This window comes from Egretta garzetta, unplaced genomic scaffold, assembly GCF_000687185.1.
Source record: "Egretta garzetta isolate BGI_Z169 unplaced genomic scaffold, ASM68718v1 scaffold17, whole genome shotgun sequence".
In the NCBI taxonomy this organism is placed as follows: Eukaryota; Metazoa; Chordata; class Aves; order Pelecaniformes; family Ardeidae; genus Egretta; species Egretta garzetta.
Window position 1 is genome coordinate 1,176,189 of NW_009260136.1, and position 14,381 is coordinate 1,190,569.

General features: G+C 55.8%; 1 protein-coding gene across 2 annotated transcripts in view; it reads right to left on the reverse strand.

The window, feature by feature from the left end:
- RRBP1 (ribosome binding protein 1) overlaps window positions 1-14,381 on the reverse strand; it is a 25,063-nt gene that overhangs the window by 7,544 nt on the left and 3,138 nt on the right. For both annotated transcript variants that reach the window (XM_035897064.1, XM_009641627.2), the window contains exons 2-18: window positions 12,361-12,509; window positions 12,015-12,137; window positions 10,896-11,048; window positions 10,462-10,580; window positions 9,516-9,669; window positions 7,579-7,717; window positions 7,063-7,250; window positions 6,837-6,874; window positions 5,561-5,651; window positions 4,622-4,714; window positions 4,158-4,250; window positions 3,976-4,056; window positions 3,787-3,876; window positions 3,258-3,350; window positions 1,666-1,737; window positions 1,383-1,478; window positions 865-948 (exon numbers count right to left, since the gene is read on the reverse strand). In XM_035897064.1, the coding sequence (XP_035752957.1) occupies window positions 865-948; window positions 1,383-1,478; window positions 1,666-1,737; window positions 3,258-3,350; window positions 3,787-3,876; window positions 3,976-4,056; window positions 4,158-4,250; window positions 4,622-4,714; window positions 5,561-5,651; window positions 6,837-6,874; window positions 7,063-7,250; window positions 7,579-7,717; window positions 9,516-9,669; window positions 10,462-10,580; window positions 10,896-11,048; window positions 12,015-12,137; window positions 12,361-12,509 (1,856 nt within the window). The remainder of the gene's footprint in view (window positions 1-864; window positions 949-1,382; window positions 1,479-1,665; window positions 1,738-3,257; window positions 3,351-3,786; window positions 3,877-3,975; window positions 4,057-4,157; window positions 4,251-4,621; window positions 4,715-5,560; window positions 5,652-6,836; window positions 6,875-7,062; window positions 7,251-7,578; window positions 7,718-9,515; window positions 9,670-10,461; window positions 10,581-10,895; window positions 11,049-12,014; window positions 12,138-12,360; window positions 12,510-14,381) is intronic.

Sequence of the window (14,381 nt, forward strand, 5' to 3'; positions counted from 1 at the left end):
CCCTGGCCATCAAGCTGCAAGCTAACAGCGTGCCTCGGCCAGCAGAAAAGGAAGGTCGCTGGATGGACACAAATGTGTCCCACACTTACAACCTGCCCATCTAATGAGATTAAGGCTAATGATGACCCCATGCCATGTTCCCTCGAGAGCAAGGGGCTGCATCGGCTTGTGGAGCAAGCTGGACGGCAGCGGCTGCAAGGCTGGGAAGGGTCACGGCGCCCAAGGGAAACCGTGCTCCTGGCTTGCTCCGCTCTGAGCGGCTCTGCAAGCCAGCGGTACCACCCAGGACTTTAAAAACAATCTCCTGAGCCGCTCACAACCGAAGTATGTATTCAAAACCAAAAGCCGTCATGGTTTTGGCAGGTCTGTTAGCTCTCCTGGCCCTCTATCCTCTCCCCCGCTTACCACCAAACACCTAGCCCCATCCTTCAGCCCCCCGAGTGACCCCTTCACACGGGCTGCACAGCCTCAGTCCTCCCATCCGGAGGTGGACGGATGGATGCTTAAGGCACCCGAACCCCTACCCCAGGGTAGTGTTGGGGAAACTGGTGTCCAGCGGTGGGGCGGCTGGGTTTTTCTGCTACGCACCAGCTTGTGCAAGCCTTGCTGCTCTCCCTTCCTTCCCAACCCCATCATGGGAAGAAAGGTAGGTGAATAAAAATCTCCTCTTGGGTCTCAAACATCCCCTCTGAAAGCTGGGTCAGTCTGGTGCCTGGCAGCAGTGGGTTTCCCCGTGTGCTGGCTGTGCCTTCCTCCCCTCCCCAAACCTGCAGGGAGGACGCTGGCCCTGCAGCTGGGTTTGTAAACTGGCCCCAGGCAGAGCAGCGAGGTCCCAGCAGGGCAGCTCCAGGTGTGCCCCCTTACCAGGGCCAGCTCCTTGCTCTGCTTCTGCGTTTCTGTTTTCGCTGCCTCCAGCTGCTCCTGGGACTCTGACAAGAGCTGCCTCAACTGCCGAGGAGGAACAGAAAGGAAAAAAAAAAAAAAAAGTCCATTTATGCACTTGGTTTTGGAGCCCTTTAGCCCACGGAAGCATTTTTATGATGCAACATCTTCTCAAAGAGGCCACGATGGCATCACTTGCTAACCTGCTGGCTGATGCCTGCTCAGAGAGAGAGACGGCCATGAAACAGCTCCATCTCACTCGAGCCACAGAAATCCCGCAGGCCACCAAGGAGCAGTGGACACCATCTCCAGACAGACCTCCCTGTTCTATCACCTTGCCAGTGGGTCTCCTGACTTTAGGTGTCTACAACCCAGAGTGGCGCAAACACCTCCATCTGTTTTCTCCTGCTTTGCACTCCCCAAATCCCGAAACACGGACGGGTGGTGAGTCAGGCTTAGAAGAAAGAAGCGTTTAAGGTGGTAATGGCTGCCACACTTACGACTTCAACTTCTTTTGTGTACTTCTGGCGCTCGGAGTTGGCGGTCTCCAAGTGATTTTCCAGTTGCTTTTCCAGAAGAGAGGAGTATGCCTTTACCTGGATTAAAAGGGAAGAAAGCGGGGGGGGTTGATTGCTTGAGCTCCAACACATCCCAAATATCCCATGGTCCAAGCCTGCCTTCCCCAGGGCAAGTCAGGAGATGGGTCCCTGACTCAGCCCAAGCACAGCATGCATCCGTCCAGGACCTGCACGGGGACCTTCTCCCATACCTAAAAAACCTTACCTGATCTGGGCTCTGCAGATCTGCTTTCAACTTCTCCACCATTTCTTCAAGGGATTTCAGCTGGAGTTGCGACTAAGCCAGAAAGGAACAGAGAAGGTCAGTGAACGGCATCTCACGTGGACACCAAGCATCTTTCATTCAACCAAAAACCTACCAGTGTTTCCTTCCCACCTCTCCCACTCCATCCTGTACCCCAGTGCGGCAAAGACCTGACACCAAAGCAGAGCTCCACAGCCTGCAGGGCAGGAGCTCCTCTTCCCAGTGAGGACAAATCCAACAAGCCCAGGCCATAAATCGTGGAGCAAGGTAACAGCTTTTGCCTGCAGGACTTCAGCTGGCTGCAGTCAGCTTTCAACACCCGAGAAACTGGCATCAGACTCGGTGCAAGTTTCCTACTGAAAGCGCCTTTGGTTTGGAAGCAGCAAGGTGGACTTTCCAATGAGGTGTCATGGGCTTTGCTATTAAAGAGAAGCCAAGCTATCAGAAAAAGCATGGGGTTTGCATTTATACCTGGACTGATTTTTGAAGAGGACTCCACAGTTGCTGAATTTTTTGGAAAGGAGGAATTCACCTCTTCTCCACAGAGTGGCAGGACTGCTCTGGGACCTGCCCTAGCCACCAGAAGTTCGTCCCATCACGCACGCCCTGCTGCCAGCGCACCACCAGCAGCCACGTCACCCCTGTGCAACCCTACACCAGCCCTCAGCAGTGCTGGTGCTGCAGGAGCCAGCAACGGGCCGAGAAATCAAAAATGTCTTGTACAAGAACTCCCCCACCTCCCTGCAGCCACCGTTAACTTCCAAGCCTCACGACAAGGATGGGAAGCAGCCAGACCATGGAAAGTAGCCTCATCTCAGCTCTGTGTTCAAGAGGGAGGAGATAACTTAAGTCTACTTTGCAGAAAAGGCACGGCCAGCCACGTTCTCCTAGACTCCAGCTAAGTCATGAGAGCTCACAAAACATGCTCCCACCAGACTCCTGGGCAACAACGGCTCTCTGGCAGCTGCTAGCTGGCTTTTTAACTAGGAAGAGCAGTACCCAGAGCTAGACAGACAGCTGGACCCAAAACTATGTGCAGTACGTGGCTTGGACCTCAGCTCCTTTCTGAAGGCTCGATTAACGCCAGGTTCAACCCGGGTTTTGAGAGCAAGCCAAGTTCTTCTGAAAACTGGAGTCCCAGAGCCCTGCACGTGCTCTCCTCCCGTCAAGCCTGCGCCCACCAGGAGGGCTCAGCCTGACTTCCAGGCGTTGGAGCTTGGATTACTGAAGTGGTGACGTGGTTTCCCAGCTACCATGCCTGAACCAGGGAGCTGCAACCACCCCTTCAGCAACACTGGCAGGGTCTAGGCACACACCCGGCGGGGAGGTGGGATCCAGGGGGAAGGGAGGCTTCACTCCCACGCAAGGTGGGCTTCTTGTCTGCTGGTTTGGTGACAAGAGGGGTGGATCTGGGGAGAAGAGAAAGCCTCCATGTCTCAGAGTTCAAAGCTGGCAGGAACTGGCAGGGTTGCCATCCGATTTACAGCCAACAGCCCCTCTGCTCCCACAAGTCCAGCTCGAGCGACAAACCCAGGTGTGCCCCAAACACGTACCTGTTGGAGTTCCTCTTCAGATGCTGCAAGCTTTGCTTTCCACACCTGCTCCTCCTCCTCCACGCTCTTCTGCAGGTCTCGCAGCATCCCTTCCTGTTGGCAAAGCCTCAGCTGAGCCCAAACCTCCTCCAGCCCTCCCAGGCCGAGCAGCGTCAGGGCTGGAAGCCCTGGCATGCCCAACACCTCTCCAAGGATTTGGGCCACAGAACGCATGACAGAATTAGGTGCCCCATGTGGGGCTAGGAGCTCCCCGTTCCTAGGCTGGCTCAATCACCCTGCGCATCAGAGCCCCTGCTGTGCCACATCCCACCACCACCAGGAAGGTTCCCAACACAATTAGAAGACGACCTCCAGAAATTCAGGATTCTCCCATTCTCCTGTCTCACTAGCAAATAGTCTTCCAGGTGGCAGCCCCCCAGCATACTGAGGCATGCCCACCACAAGCCCATGGGCAGCCCGGGCTACCAGGAGTCCCATCAAGAGGTACTTCTAGTGGGAGACCAACACAGCGCAGAGGGCTGCAACTCACCGTCTCTGCAAGGGTAGATCTATACTGCTCACATTCTGCTTGTAAAGAGCTTTGCACTTCCTCTGCCTCTCTTAATTTAAGTGCTGAATCCTGAAAAGAGATGGAAGGGATAGAGAGAGAGGTGAGGAAAAGAAACAAGTGACCCTCGGGCACTCCCTCACCCCTCCACTTTCCAGCCCCTTCACTTACCGGGGGCTCTGTTGTAACTGTCTGCTGCTTTAGCGCTTCCACGGTCTTCTCCTTAAACTCTTGTAGCCACGTGTCATAATCCTGAGTTTGAAAAAAGTGGACAAGGGAGAAAAAGGACACTTAGGCGTTTGTCCTTCCCGCGCGGCAGAGGCGCTGGGGGGGCTGAGCGAGCCTGTGCCTACCTGCTGCGAGGAGACTGCGACGCCGGGCAGGGCAGAGAGCAGCGTCTGCTTGGTGTGCGTCTGGAGCGCGTCCAGCTGTTGGGCCAGCTCCTCCTGCAAGAGGGACAAACTGGCATGGGATGGAGGTCTTTGGCACCTCACGGCCAGGCTGCCAATGCCGCTTTTCTGCACCCACAGGGGTGAGCCAGCACGGTGAAAACAGCCAACAGAGAAAAGTGCTGCTGCCGAGAACCACAAAAATGTCCCTTCCACCTCACCCATCTTCCTCGTTTCCCAACCATGACCTGTACCAGGGATGCATAGCCCTCAAGACAAACTCTGGAGCAGCTGGCAGGAGGGTTGGGCCAGCACTGCTCCTGAGAGCAGGCAGGCGACCCAGGGCAAGTATCTCTGGTGGCTCCGGAGGGCTGAATGTTTCCCTTACGCCACCAGAATCACTGCTTAGAGAGAAATGCTGGGCTCACCTTTGCTTTTGTAGCAGCAACTAGCTTTTCCTCACACGCCTTCTCCATCGTGGTCAACGCTTCCATTGCTTTCCAGTTCTTCTCACGAAGGTCCTGCCGAGACCACACACAGAGGGCAATAAGCCACACAACACACTGAAGGCCACCTTGTTGGCACTGCAGAGGATTTCAAAGCCTCCGCTCAGGAAAACGGGCAGCAGCCCGCCGCTTTTGTCAAGGGTCTTCCATCCCACTGCACCCCTTTCCCCTCCATCCTTGCAGCGGCCCAGTGCACTGCATTGCTCAGGTGGTGGCCCTGAAGGAGCAGAGCAAGGCTGGATGGAGGCAGGAGCTCCAGGAGGCAGTCCTCAGGATGCCTAGGGCTGGATGGAGGCAGGAGCTCCGGGATGCCTAGGGCTGGATGGAGGCAGGAGCTCCAGAGGCAGCCCTCGGGATGCCTAGGGCTGGATGGAGGCAGGAGCTCCAGAGGCAGCCCTCGGGATGCCTAGGGCTGGATGGAGAGGATGCAGGCCAAGTGGAGGGCTGCCAGGTTGCCTCCACACAACTGATAGCACCTTGTAGAGGGGTAAGGAGCAGAGGAGCAATGAGGTGTGAGGGATCCTTGCTCAGAGGTTGCCTTGACCCTGCCGGGGTAGCAAGTCCCTGGCTTACCAGGTGCTAAACCTCCCAAGAGAACAGGGGACAGACATCCCCACCCAGGCAGCCCCCTGCCTGCTGCAGCCCATCAGCTCGAGCTGTGCAGCCTGACGGGGGGATTCCTGCTCTCTGGCAGACGAGGCAATGCCTCTGGTGCTCCGTGGGGCTGGAAGAGCCTCTGGCCGCACCACAGAACCATCAGTAGCCAGCTACGATGGGTAGTCATTCAAACCCCAGAGATCTGGGTTTTGGAGGAAAAAAACATTGTGAGCAGCAAAGGCCGAGCCCAGTTCACTCACGTACGTTGTTTTTTGTCTTCTGTTGCTCCACTGCCTCTCGCAGCTCTGTGGCTTCCCTTTCCAAGGACGAGAGCTGGTCCGTCTGCTCCTGGAGCCTGGAAGGGCAGGATGCAGGAGTGAGTCTCAGCATCCATCTCCCTCCTGGGTAGTGAGCTGTCAAGAAGGGGACCACAGCCTTCCCTATCCCAGTCTGCTCCGGGATCTACGCACAGCAGGAGGAGGAGGGAGTGGGACTAAAAACCACAGCCATAGCAATGCTGGAGTGGGATCCAGTTTTCTACTGGCTTATCAGCAATAACAAGCAAGCGAGTAGCTGGCTGGCTGCACACCCAGGACAAGAGGAAGAAGTAACCTGATCCAAAGGCCAGGAATTCCAGCTTACACAACTGGGACTGCTCCCGACACACTCCTGTCCACGGCTCATTAGGCTGAGATAGCCGACAGCTCTGCATTTTGAAAGCGTCACCCTAGTATCTTGAGTAACCATAAATCAGGGCTACCAGCTAGACACCCAAGAGCCTGCAGCTTCCCTCCACACCCTCAGATCCAGCATCTGCCCTGCAGGCATCCTCAGCTTGAGTAGACCAAAGAAGGTTCAGGTCCTTGACAAGAACCACCCAAGTTCCCTGGGGTCCCAGGACAACTGAACAGCTGCTCTCCTTTAGGAGGAATGCTGGATGCTCACTGCAGTGGGGGCATCTGAGAAATCCTCCCTGCATGCAGAGCCTGAACCTTCTCAGAGGTACTCAGCACATGGACAAGGGGCAACAGGCACAAGTCGTGATACGGGAAACTCCAGTTAAATGCCAGGAAACCTTTCTGCACTGGTGGGGAAGAGGTTGTCAAACACTGGAATGGGGACCAGGAGAAGTGGTGAATCTCCATCCTTGGAGATAGCTGGGAACATCCCCCAAACGCCTCCTCTGGTTGGTCCAGCTTTGAGCAGGTGCTTGGATCAGAGACATCCCACTCCCAGCACCACCATCACCAGAACCTCCTGTTCTGCAGGGCCCATCAGCTTCCATGCGTCTGCCAGAAATTACAGTCTCACTTCAGAATGGACTGGCTGTTGTTTGGGGCCAGCACTGGAGCCAATTAATATTTTAAACAGCTGTGCTGGCCAGGATTGACCTCGTCTTCCCAGCTTTCCAGTCCCCAAGTCTGCCAAATGGGGCGGGCAGGAAGCCCTCACCCACAGGGCTCAGCGCCTGGGGAAGCCTGGGACACATGGACAGCAAGCTGGAGGTGCCGTAGCAGTCTCCATGTGCACCTAGACCCACCTTGACCGCAGCTGCTTCATTTCTGCTTCATTGGCTGCCTGGAAGAGAGAAAGCACTTTCATTACTTGTCCTAGGCATGTGATGCAGGTCAGCCCTTTCCGCAGCACCCCAGAGGGGATCCCAGAGCAAAGATAACACAGGTACTGTGTTAACACAGCACAAAAACACCTGCTAGAGTGGTGTAACCCCCTCTCCTCCTCCCACCCCAATTAAACGAGCAGGCGACCTGCAAGTCTCTGTCTTTTTCTGCCTCTCTCATCTGGCCTGCCTCCAGCAGAACTTCGATGGATTTGATCCTCTCCAGGAGCTTTGTGTTCTCCGAGCTGGCATCCTGCAGTTTCCCCTTCACATTGTCCAGCTCCAGCAATTTGCTTTTAACCTCCGCTTCGGAGCTCAGCAGCTTGGCCTGCAGTTCTGTTGGAGGAAGGAGTGGGAAACACATTAAGGTAGATGCAAACAAATTTGGAGATGCCCCATCCCACCCTTGGCCTGCACAAGCAGGACTCTTGGCCAAAGAAGCCTTGGCCATGGATGCTTTCAGGAGGGCAGGCAGGGATGCAGGATAGCACAGGACAGAGGCATCGGCATGGCATCCTAAGATAGGACCATGGACCAGTACTGCATCTTGCTCACACCAACACCAGGCAGGCTAGCTCATCCCTGGGTCTACTTCTGCCCCAACCAGCCCCAAAAGCTCCAAGTCTGCCCCACAGCTCTCCCTGCGCCGATCCAAGGTCCTCACCAGCAATGCTCTGCTGCTGTCCTTTGGCCTTTTCTGCGTCTGCTACCAAGCTTCTGTAGCTGGTCTGGGTTTTGCGGAGCTCCTCACTTACTTCATCCAGCCTCTTCTGCAGTGTCGCCTCCACCTCCCGTTGGGAAGCCTGCACGGCAGGAAGAGAAGGCTTTCCGCAGCATGCCAGGCACCCCGGCCAATTTGAATGTGTCGCATAATGTTATTTTTAAGCTGTGCTTTGTGGGGTTTAAGTCATCCTTCCCCCACGCTCCCCCTGTGCATGAAGCATCTTGCCTCGCACTCGCGTTTTATCATTTGCCAGCCCTCAACTGGGAAGCAGACAACACCCGAATGTCTCGGTTCTGGGCCAAGACCACGGCCAACCTCCCCTCCGGAGAGCTAAGCTCTGAAAAACCTCTTAAAGCCCTGGTCCTAATGCACAGTCCCAGCCCAGCAGGCAGAGGTACTGCCACGGTGCTTAGCAGGACGAAGACACCCAGCCACGTGTTTCCACACATGGAAGAATTTTCTGTGCGGTTTGGGCCAGCGAAGACTTTTTTTTTTTCCATCTTAGAAAGCAGCAAGCAAGAGGCCTGGCCAAGGCAGGCGCTTCGAGGGGAAAGGCAGAGGAGAAGGACGAGGAGCGTGCTGCAAACCAGCATCTCTGTGGGTACGAGTTGCACCCTTGCAGATGGAGAAACGTTGCTTTGCATGGAGGGGATAGAAGGTAAACCAGCAGCCCTGTCTCTCTCTGAGTGATGCTTCCAGAACCAGCAAGAAAGCAGGACTCCTCTGTTTTTTGAGGATTTGACCCTGTATCCTCAGCTCAGAGCTCCAGGTGTTACTGTGGAGCACATTCTCCCTAGTGCCTTAAACACATCGCTGGCTTTAAAGTCTTCCAGCTAGTATGATTTATTTCATTAGTATTAAGGTGTGCAGCAAGCTGACAGCCCTGGAGAAGTTCTCTGAAAAGCATGCCTAGAAGTGGTGTTTAAGCCAGGAAGGCAGCTTCTGCCTTCACACTGACTGTGTGCCACATCACCCCCCCTTGCTCCTTGCCTGCAAAAGCAGCAGAAGCCAAAAACAGTCCACCAAAGGGAGATCTGCATCCTCAGGTACCCAAAAAATTAAGAGCAAGGATAACGAAGGCCCCTTGCTCTAGCAGCACCTCTACAAAAACATTTTGGCATGTGCAGATAAAGGTCTCCACCACCACAGCCCCTTCGTGAAGAGGCCAGAACAATTCAGAGACCACAGGATGTGCAGGAAGGACACATCACATCCCTCACCCCATCTGCCACCCCTGGGGGAAAGAAGTGCAAGTTCCCAGGTCAGGGGTATTCGGGATCAATGCTCCCAGCCCCCAGCTTAGCTGAATCCCAGCAGGAGCGCTGCCACTGCCCCAGAAGATGCTCTTCCCTGCGTGGGTACAGCCTGCCTGCCTGCAACGTGCCGCTGCTCCTCCATCAACAGCGTACTCAGAGGCTCTACTAGGGAGGTGTCCTCTAAACACCCCTAAAAAACTCAGCCACACCCTCGTGACAACAAAAAAGCCACAAGCTCTGAGAGCGAGCACCCACGTCCACATGAGCATGGGCTGGCGGGGACCAGTGGGTTTCCTCTCTTGCCTTCAGGTACCACCCAGCAGCACGCACCGCCTAGGCTTCCCCCCCACACCAGGCTTGTGAGCTTCACAGATGAGTGAGAAGAACGGCTTCAAGCAGGGCATTGTGCTGCCTGGGCTTTGCTGGTGATGCTGCACAAAGAACGCATTGCATGCAACGAACTAGCAGGCAGGAGGCAATTAAGAGATCGGCAAGGCAGCTTGCTTTCCAACTGTGGACACTCCTCCAAGCTCTTCCCACAGCCAAGTCCACGGATCTCATGCAATTTAGCCACCCACCCCACTTCTGCAAGGGGAGAGGGTTTGCCAGCGCCTGCCTGACCTGCAGCTGCTCAATCTGCTTCTCCGAGGCCACCGCTTTGATCTCCCAGCTCTTCTTCTGCTGCTCCTCTTGCTGCAGCACCTCCGATTTCTCAGACAGCTCTTTCATCAGCTTGTTGCACTCTTGCCGTAACTTGGCCAGCTCAGCGTTTTGCCTGCACCAAAAGAAGCAGGGTTATTTTAGCTCACAGGCCAGTCATGAATCTCTGATGTTACCTAGGGGGGGAACACATTCTCCTGTGAGTCTGATACAGGACTTGAAACATCCCAGTGGTTGCGTTCCCCTGTTTCTAGGACACGCCTGGTCCTTCAGGGAAGGGGCGGAAAGAGTTGACAAATCACTTTTCAAAAGCCACATTTCAATCACAGGAGACATTCCTTTCTCATGAAGTAGAGGACGTGAGGATCTGTGTTCCCAGACACAAGAGGAAGCACTCTGAGCAGCTGGAGTCCTCTCTGTAATTATCTGACCGCTTTTAATCACCAGCCATTTCAGATGTTCTATAAAAAGGAGTGTGAAATTCTTCTACCTAGCTCCTATTTGTTCTGCATACACCAGGCAGGTCTCGGTTCTCTGCAGCATCGCTCCCATCAAAGAACCAGCTGCGCTTCTGAAGTTTGAGAGTATGAAATCCCCTAAGGTGGGGAAGTGCCACGGCACCTTCTGGTCCCCTCTCCCCGCCTCTGCTGCCCGTTGGCTCTAGCATCAGCACAGGTGACCCCAAAGCTGAGAGGGGGTCTTCCACTTGGGAAGAACGTCCTTGTTTCCCCTGCCAGCCCCCCAAAAATCATTTGGCAAACTCTTCCTCACTCCCTCCTCTACCTCCAGCTAGTTGGGGTTTTCGCAGAAGCACTTTCAAGAAATGGGATGGCCAAACCCAATGGATAGCCAGCCTGAGGGTTTGCCAGAGGACAGCCCCAGGCTCTGCCCCCCACCCCAGCCTTACTTGCTCTCCATCTGGCTGGTGGCCTGGTTGAGGGCATCCCTCAGGATGGAGTTCTCCTGCTGCAGGCGAGCCAGCTGCGTGTTGGGGCCGTTCTCCAGCTGCTCCTGCAGGGTCCGGATCTGGAGGAACCCAACAGGGGTTAATGCTGCTGCCGGCCCCCTCACTCTCCCTGTGAAGCCCACTCAATGAGCAAGAGGGACTGGAAACACAGCAGGGCTGTGTACTGATGCCGAGAGCCCCCAGGGATGCGACATCCCATGGGGATGCTCCCACATGCACAAGCACCACAGTCCAGGAGCATCGTGGGGTCTCACCCCTCCCTGAGGCTCTGGTCCCCTCACACATCTCAGTCTTCTCCAAAAGACCACGCATGTGCCACCAAAAGCCACCCAGCAGCCAGAGGAGGAAGCTGCAGAGCAGAGCGTGGGGCTCACCTTGCCCTGGAGCTGCTGCGTTTCGCTGACGTGGTCCTGGTAGCTGGCCTGCATGCGTGCCTGCACCGCCGCAATCTCCCGCTCGCGGGCAAGCAGCTGCTCCTTCAGCTTGCCCTCCCCGGCCGCCGCCTTGGCCCGTTCAGCTGCCAGCTCCTTCCAGGAGAGAAGTCACCCAATTAGTCCTCAGCGCACGAGTTTCCCCGCTTTAAGGGTAAGTGAAACCAGAGGCCTCCTAGTTCAGAAGACTTAAAAAGTTCAGCCCTTTCAGAGCTGCCCCCATGCCCAGCTACGCCGTTCAGCACTTACATTTCCTCCTGCATTTTGTTTTGGGCTCTGTGGCCACTGGATGCCACTGTTGTTCCACATTGGGCCAGCTAAGAGAAAGGAGTAAGACAGCCTGGAATTTTATTTCTCCCCCCCCTAGGACCAATAACAACACATAAAGTTTGGGGCAAAGCAGGGAAATTAAAAAAATAACGATGATAAAATAAACACCCTCCGCACCCCACCGAGGCAGGGTTGCTCTGCTGGCGGGCTGGCCAACGCCGTGCCGCTGTGCATGGGATGGCTTTGCCCTCTCCTCTCCTGCCCGTGGGCAGCGGGACTTGCCACTGCCAGGTCCTGCAGCCTGCAAGGCAGGAGGTGCAGAGTCCAGCACGGTGGGGGTCTGTTCCGACTTCAACACCCAAAAAGAGGTGGAGGTGGGGGGCTGACTTGGGGACAGAGGGTGTAAATAGGATCCGGCTCCTTAAAAAGGGACAGATCAGCTCCTTCTCAGCTCAGGGAATCCAGGCAGAGACGAGAAGGGATTTATTTTTTTTTATTTATCATATCTCTTAGGGGAAAGGCTTTCCCCTGCTTCTCCTGCAGCTGCCAACAGGCGCTACCCTGCGGCTCTTTGGGCTGGTGCCTCCCCAGGCTGGATCAGGCCCGAGAGAGGAGGTCAGGTGGGAATCTCCTCCCCTTTTTGAGGAGAAAACAGCAAACAGGTGAAGGACCCAGAGAGCCCTGGGCTTCACCTCCAAGGGGGACGAGAGGCAGGGAGCGGAAGGCACACCAGGGTGACCACGAGGAGCAGAGCCCACGTCGGGGATGCCAGGGTGGCTGCGCCGCGCTTACCTTGCTCAGCTCCCGCAGCTTGTTTTTGGCAGCAGCCGCATCCTCCTGCTCGGCTGTAAGCTGCTTCTCCTTCTCTTCCAGCTGGCGTTTCAGGACGGCGACAGGGTCGCCTTTCTGCGTTGCCTGCCAGTGGGGCAGCACATCAGTGGGGACCACCACCTCCGGACCCGCCCCCACTGCCCCACACGCGTGGGATCCTGCCCTCTGCTCCAGCAGAAAATTCATCTCCACTCTTTGGGACTTGCCCTCAGGACGAGCCTGACTGAAACGTGCCACCTCCCCTCCCCTCTGCCCCTCCTGGCTGATACCCGGCGGCGAGTGGCCCCGGCGGCGCTGGCAGCCCTACCGTGTGCCAGGTGTCCTGGACAATCCCCGCTTTCTCTGTCAGGATCTCAATGAGCTGCTGAGCTTCCCCCTCGCTGAACACCATGCTACTGACAGTGGAGACGAGCGTCTTGTAGGGCAGGTAGAGGGGCCCATCCGAGTCCGCGGGTGCTAGGAGGAGAGAGGAGGGATTGGGGCTGCTCAAGCTGATGGCAGAGCTGAGTAGCGTCATCTCAGCTGGCTTCAACTCCGCAGTTGCCATTTCAAACAAGCATCCACCCAGATTTCCACAGTCAAGTTTGATACCTCTCTAACTGAAAGCAATATGAGAAGTGCTGGAGACAACACTCACCACACATGTGTGCTTCTTGAGCCCACTGTCACCTCTGCTTGGCTCTACTACTGGTCCCACCACACTGCCACCATCTTCCATCAAACTGAGTGATTCCCAGCAGGAGCTGGGCATACTTTGCCAGTGCCAGAGTCATGTTGGGCATCAGAAGCTGGACTGCACCGCAATACAACCCTGCTGGGGGATGTCACCCCATGCAGCGGTGCCAGTGACGCAGAGCGCAGCAAGGTCATCTCCCACCTTTCACCAAGCAGGTTTGGTCCAGCTCTTTGCTAAGGGAACGACACAGCTCAACCCTTCCCTTACCCCTCTGCTAACCCGGGAAAGCCAAGTAGCACCAGGGACCATGATGCTGTTGTAAGACCACAGTGCACATGGTCACGATGGACAGAGGGTGGTGGGCAATGGTTTAGGAGCTCCTGCACAGTATCTGCGGCCCAATGAGCTTATTTTCCTTAAAAAATCCCAAAAGAAAAAGCAGTTTGGACTCCAATAGCTCCAGAGCCTCCAAAGCCATTAACACCAGGGTCTCCTGGACACAGAGCTAGGACCCCCCAAGCAGCAAGGTCAGAGAAGAAGGAGGAGGAGGTACTGCAGGCATCAGAGCAGAGATTCCCCTGCAGCCCCTGGAGAGTAGCCCACGCTGGAGTAGGTTCATCCTGAAGGACCGCAGCCCATGGAAGGCCCCATGCTGGAGCAGGTTCATACTGAAGGACTGCAGCCCGTGGAAGGCCCCATGCTGGAGCAGGTTCATACTAAAGGACTGCAGCCCATGGAAGGCCCCATGCTGGAGCAGGGGAAGGTGTGAGGAGGAAGGAGCAGCAGAGACGAGCTGTCATGGACTGACCACAGCCCCCATCCCCCTGTGCTGCTCAGAGAGGGGAGGTAGAGGATTTGCAAGGGAAGGAGTTAAGCTGAACCTGGGAAGAAGGACAGGGGGGAAGGTGTTTTAGTCGTGCCTCTGTTTCTCATCTATTTTAATTGGCAATAAATTAAAATAGTTTTCCCCAAGTCAAGTCTGTTTTGCCTGTGATAGTAATTGCTCAGTGATTGCCTTGTCTTCATCTTGACCCATGAGCTTCCCCATCTTATTTTCTCCCCCATCCTCTTGAGGAGGAGGAGTGAGAGAGTGGCTGGGTGGGTGGCTGGCAGCCGGCCACAGTCAACCCACCACAGCAAGTGAGCAGCAAAGCCAGGGAATGCCTAGCAGCTCCAGCACACACTGTTTGCTCCTGGCTTCTGGTAGATCCATTTGGGATGGCAGCACTAAGTCCTGGCAGCAGCAGAGTCTGTCTCACCAGCACCAGCCACTTCCCAGCAGCGCAGCCGGGGCAGCTCCGCTGTCTTGCACAACCGGGGCCCAAGAGCTTGGCTCACGCTTTACTCACGCTGGCAACAGTGCAGATGCAGGACAACACATCGCATCCCCTGGCACGCTCCCGCTGGGCGGAGGGACCCACAAAGCAAAATTTTGCCCGTCTCCTGGCAGCGTTGCACAAGCGAGCCTTGCACAAGGCGGGCACGACACAAACCCCACCTTGCAGCTGGCAAATGGAGCGGGGGCAGCCTGCCAAGCCACGGCAAAAGGAAGTCTACGCTGCTGCCGAGCCCATTTGCAGAGTCAGAAACCTTGAGCCTCACCAAAGCAGGCAGCGAAAGAAGAAGCAGCCATGCAGCAAAGCTGCCATGGG